Source organism: Gastrolobium bilobum, unplaced genomic scaffold (genome assembly GCF_033153095.1).
Source record: "Gastrolobium bilobum isolate Gb01-03AN ecotype WA unplaced genomic scaffold, APGP_CSIRO_Gbil_v1 utg122992, whole genome shotgun sequence".
Classification (NCBI taxonomy): domain Eukaryota; kingdom Viridiplantae; phylum Streptophyta; class Magnoliopsida; order Fabales; family Fabaceae; genus Gastrolobium; species Gastrolobium bilobum.
In genome coordinates, this window is record NW_026896945.1 from 10650 (window position 1) to 16402 (window position 5753).

The 5753-nt window shown below is 44.9% G+C and overlaps 1 protein-coding gene across 1 annotated transcript; it reads left to right on the plus strand.

Annotated features, from left to right (window-relative positions):
- The first annotated feature begins 397 nt into the window (after nucleotides 1–397).
- LOC133302931 (uncharacterized) lies at nucleotides 398–913 on the plus strand. The gene has a single exon (XM_061502759.1). It carries the CDS (start codon nucleotides 398–400, stop codon nucleotides 911–913), a length of 516 nt encoding a protein of 171 aa, XP_061358743.1.
- Nucleotides 914–5753: the final 4840 nt, after the last annotated feature.

Here is a 5753-nt window from a genome sequence, read left to right on the forward strand (position 1 = left end):
CCCTGCTTCCCAAGCAATATCAGCTTCATCGGTGGCACCAATTCCCATCCATCTGGATGACCCACCGACACCCCAACATCTTTTGGACCTTATCACACAACAAAACAAGAAAATCGCCCAGCAGAATTGAGATTTAGCTCGATTGAAGAAAGCTCAAAAGAATAAAGAACAAAACCAAGAAAAGGGAAAAGAAAAAGATAAAGACCCTGAGAAGGAAAAAAATCCCGAAAATTCTGATGAAAGTGAACAACCTCATGAACACTCGACTGGTAACCCTGGACCTTCGGGTCACAAAATCAAGAAAGGTGAAGAAATAAAAGATACTCACGAGAATGAGAATTCTCATGGAAATTCAAGGTCATTCTCTCGAATTGTTCACCCATTCGTTCCCTGCATAATGAACATCCCAATTCCTCGGGATGTCAAGATTACAACAGAAAAATATAACGGCAAAGGGGACCCCCAAGAACATCTGGAACAATTCCAGACAAACATGATGGCACAAGACGTGGCAGATCCAATAGCATGTCGACTGTTTCCAACAACCATGAAGGAGACAACACTTAGATGGTACTCAGCGTTACCATCTAATTCGGTACAAAGTTGGGAGGACTTGACCAACCAATTCCTCGTACGATTTGCAACCAGCAAGGCCCAATACAAATCTACACACGCGCTAAAAACTGTACGTCAAGGATCAAATGAAACTTTGCACGATTATCTGAACAGATTCTTTGATGAAGCACTCTTGGTCAGAGACCTGGATCCACAAGCCTCACTACATATCATCACAGAAGGATTACTTGATGACCCTTTCTCTATGTCGCTAGCCAAACAGCGACCACGCACCATAGAAGAACTTAGTGCACGATCAGAAAAATTCATCAACCTTGAAGATTATAAGCGTTCATGAGAAATTTCTAACACCAGGGCCGACACAGATAACTTTGAAAAAGATGTCCAGAAGAATTTTCAACGAAAATTCTGTGAAAAGATAAAATGGGGAAGATACGACAATTACACCCCTTCAAATACGTCCCAAAGACGGAGAGGCACTCATAAGAGAGGGAAAACTCCAGGAATTCGTCTCCAGCTACAGGGAATACAAGACGCAAAGAAGACGCGATAGAAGCCCGACAAAGTTAAAGCGTCAGTCAATATGACTGGTCTTGATATGTGCGAAGATCTGCGCGATACACGTCCTCAACCAGATGGGGAATGTAAGAACCCGCACCGTTAATTAAGGTATTTAATTAATTAATTATGCAAAATTAAGAAATGATTCCATAATTGACCCTAATAATTATTATGAGGCTTTAATAATTATAGTATGTGAGTAATAATGCTGAAAGTCGCTTTTCGGAAGAAAAGTGTAGATACCGGTTCTGCTAGTCGGTATAAATGCGTACCGAAAAAGTATCCCAGAAAATTATAATAAGTGCATGTTAATTACTAGAATAATATGTAGAACTTGTAAAACGAGTTTCAAGTCCAGATAATGAGAACTGGTGCTAGAAACCAGTACTGGCTTGGAAAAGCGCGTACCGGAAAGGTGCTCAGAAAATTACGAAAAAAATATGATAATTCTTAGAAAAATGTCTAGTTTCAGAATCCAAAATTTGGGATTAAAATGCTAAGCGTAGTAATTAAAGTTAATACTGTGTGTTTAATTGTTAAACCACTATTTAAGCCTTAGTGGGCACTAAACCCTAGAAAACAGTTTCTGTCGTGAAATATCCGGATATGTGCCCGATGAATATCCGGATATGTGATATCCGAATATGGGTTTTGAGTATCCGGATAATAGATATCCCGATATGGTCCCGAGGAATATCCAGATATTCTGGGATTTCGAAGAACAGTAGCTGTGCTGTGAGGACAGTAGGCTATTGGGGGTTTGGGGACCCTAGATTGATGAAGTTGAACTTCTGTTTTGATTAAACTAAGTCAGAATCAAGTGATTAAGGACTTATGGTTTGGTATGGAGCCTTAAGACGTAAAACGTAAGGAAAGGCGTTGTCTTTAAGTTATATGCTTGTGTTGCATTATTATTAATATAGTATTGGTCCATAACAGATTGTGAATCTGTTGTGTTTGGACTTTGAGCTGTGGACTCTTGGCTTTTGGAGTTAGCTTGCAAGGTAAGCTTTCATGTCCTCGGTTTAGCCATGTTGTGGTTCCACCATGTCCCATGGGGGTATGGTTTATGCATGCTGTGTACATGCTTTTGGATATTTGATATGTTGATTGAACTTTACATGTAATGGCTTCTAATATGCATGTGTTGTTTCATCTTGACGGGAAGCCTGAGTATGTAGCGCCATACAAGACGGTGTATCGGGGTGAATGCAAGTGGTACTTGACACACATGGCATGATTATCTGCTGCATTGCATTGTTTTAGAAATGATAAATGATAAACGGTTTTTGAACTTATATTGCACATGTAAGTGAGCTTGGGGTGGAATAGCTGATTATGTTGCTTCTGCTTATTTGTTAGCCTGATTGGATATTGATGCTAATTATGTTTTATGCCTTTTATAATTATGTTGTTGTTGAGATTGATGTTGGGCATGTTGCCTTATTTGAGTGAGCATGGGGATTGTCCATGACACTTTCTGTTAGTAGTTGTAGTTTGGAGTTGTATAAACTGTTAGATGGTCCGGTCTACGTTGTTGTAGTTTCGTGACTAGAGCCACACTTATATTATCTATGTTATGAGGTATTTCAGTTAGCTGTTTTATTGCAATTACATACAGGCGATGTTTTATTAATTGATTATTAAGCAAGTTGGTAATGTTAATGGCATCATAATTGAAAAGAAAAAGTAATTTCGCATTTTAATTAAGCGCAGCTTAATACGCTATTATGATAACATTACCGGATATATACGGGGTGTTACATTTATGGTATCAGAGCAATGGTTCGAGAGAAAAACCTGTATGTATTGCAATTGCTAGGTTTTTTGGTTGTGTCTGTCTTTGTGTTTACTCCGTCGAATTTTATTATGATGATGTATATGTGATCACATTGCGTGGGCCTGATCAACTCATAATTTGTGTAACTTGTGCAGAGTCATGGTAAGGTCCGGGAGAACACGAGAGACTTCTGAGGATCAATTTGATCCTATCTTGACTGCATTGGCTGAGATGCAGGCGGCTAGGTTAGCCGATCAGGAGGCCACTAGATTGGCCAACGCGACAATGATGGAAGCTGTTCGCAAGGCGAACCGGATAGCCGCAGCTGAGGTTCGTGAAGCGAACCGGAGGACCACTGAGGAAGTCCTCGAGGCGAACAGGATGGCAAACATGATGATGATGAGAGTCATGTTGGAGGAGATGAGAGTTGGTCCTGCTATTGGCCAGGCTCCACCACCACCGCTACCACTGCCACCGCCTCCACCTAGTGTTCAGGAGGAGAGCCATAGTCACATCGGCAGTGCTACTCATGCCGCTGAGACGGGGGAGCCCCTTGTGGGGATTGCTGAGGATCGTGATGCGATCGATCGCCGGCTGAATGCTTTCAGGAAGCATAAGCCACCTGTGTTTGAGGGGTCTCTGGATCCTGTTGCTGCTGCGAGATGGCTAGAGTCGCTGGACAAGATTTTTCGGGTCATGTAGTGTACAGACCCACATAAGCTGATGTTCTCGACCTACATGCTGGAGGGCGATGCCCATGAGTGGTGGACGCACACCTCTCGTGCTTTTGAGAGGCATGGTCGTGTCATGACGTGGCCATTCTTTGAGGAGTGCTTTCTGGGCCGATACTTTCCCTATGATGCGCAGGAGAGGAAGCAGGGAGAGTTTGATCGTTTGGTGCAGGGCTCGATGTCTGTTGATGTACCTGGCTAAGTTTAATGAGCTAGTGAAGTTTGCACACTTCCGGATGGTTCCTCCTACTCCGTTGTTTCTGGCAGCTAAGTTCCGCAGGGGACTTAGTGAGGTGATTGCTGAGCATCTTGCTGGTGCTGCTTCGAGGGACTTTGGTACACTGGTTCAGCAGTGTAAGGACATCGAGGATGTTTGTGTGGCAAGCAAGGCCAAGAGGGCCAAGGTTGAGGAGAGCAAGGGAACAGGTGGTTCCACTCCTGCTCCTACTTCATGGAAGGACAGGAGGTTTGCTGATAAAGGCAAGGGAAAGCAGTTAGCGACTAGGCAGGCGCCTGGTCAGTTCAAGAGAGTTGTTTCACATCAGGGGAGTTCTGCTAGGCCTCCTACCACTCCGAGATGTTCGGGATGTGGGAAGGAGCATGTGGGACGCTGTGCTACGGGGCAGTGGTTGTGCTTCAAGTGTGGCAAGGAGGGCCACTTCTCTAGAGATTGTCCGTCATCGACGGCGAGAGCTGCAGCTGTTCAGGCAGTTCCTTTGCAGATGGTTCCGATGGCATCTTCTTTGGCACCTGCAGTGCCACCTCCTGTTGGGAGAGTGTATACACTAGATAGGCAGCAGTCGGACCGCGCTCCGAACCTTGTCAGAGGTACTGTGTCTATTGGTGATTCTTTTGTCGATGCTATCTTTGATTCCGGGGCTACTAATTCGTTTGTTGCTACCCTGATTGCTTTGGGGCTTGAGTTGCCCAGTGCTGTGCTTTCTCCACCGTTGCGGGTGACTACCGCCACCGGAGAGATTTGTGATTCTACCACTGTACATCGCGATGTAGCATTTCAGTGGGATGGCCGTGAGTTCTCGGTAGCTCTGATAGGGTTGCCGATGGCCAACCTTGAGATTATTCTGGGCATGGATTGGTTGTCTAGAAACTGTGCATTGATTGATTGCCGTGCAAAGCGAATGGTGATGTCTCCGTGTGATTTCACAGCTAGTTCCTTGCCATACATTTCACTGCTGCAGGCCAGGAGAGCGCTGCGAGCAGGGGCATTGGGTTATGTCATGTTGGGTGGTTTGGTGAGTGGGACACATGAGGATATCACTGGCATTCCTGTGGTGGGGGAGTTCCTTGAGGTGTTTCCTGAGGAGATTCCTGAGTTTCCGCCACAGCGGGAGATAGAGTTCTCCATTGACTTGTTGCCCGGTGTGGGGCCGATTTCTTTAGCTCCTTATCGGATGTCGCCACCGGAGTTGGCTGAGCTTAAGAAGCATATTGAGGATCTTTCGGCGAAAGATTTCATTAGACCGAGTGTGTCTCCTTGGGGAGAACCAGTTATCTTTGTGAAGAAGAAGGACGGGACAATGCGATTGTGCACCGACTACAGGCAGTTGAACAAGGTGACAATCAAGAACAAGTATCCCCTTCCTCGGATTGATGATCTGTTGGATCAGCTCAGGGGTGCTTGTGTGTATTCCAAGATTGATCTCCGGTCCGGATACCATCAGATTCGGGTGAAGCCGGAGGATGTCCTGAAGACCGCGTTTCGTTCGAGATACGGTCGTTTTGAGTATTTGGTGATTCCGTTTGGACTCACAAATGCGCCGGCAGTGTTCATGGATTACATGAACAGGATTTTCCAGCCATATCTGGATCAGTTTGTGATTGTCTTCATTGATGATATTCTGATCTACTCCAAGACTGAGGAGGAGAATGCGGAGCATCTGAGGATAGTTCTGCAAATGCTGAAGGAGAAAAAGCTTTATGCTAAACCTTCTAAGTGTGAGTTTTGGCTCAAATCAGTCAAGTTTCTGGGGCATGTGATTTCAGCAGATGGAGTTGCAGTGGATCCCAACAAGATTGAGGTCGTGTTGGATTGGGAGAGACCCAAGACAGCTACGGAGGTGAGGAGCTTCTTAGGTTTGGCAGGT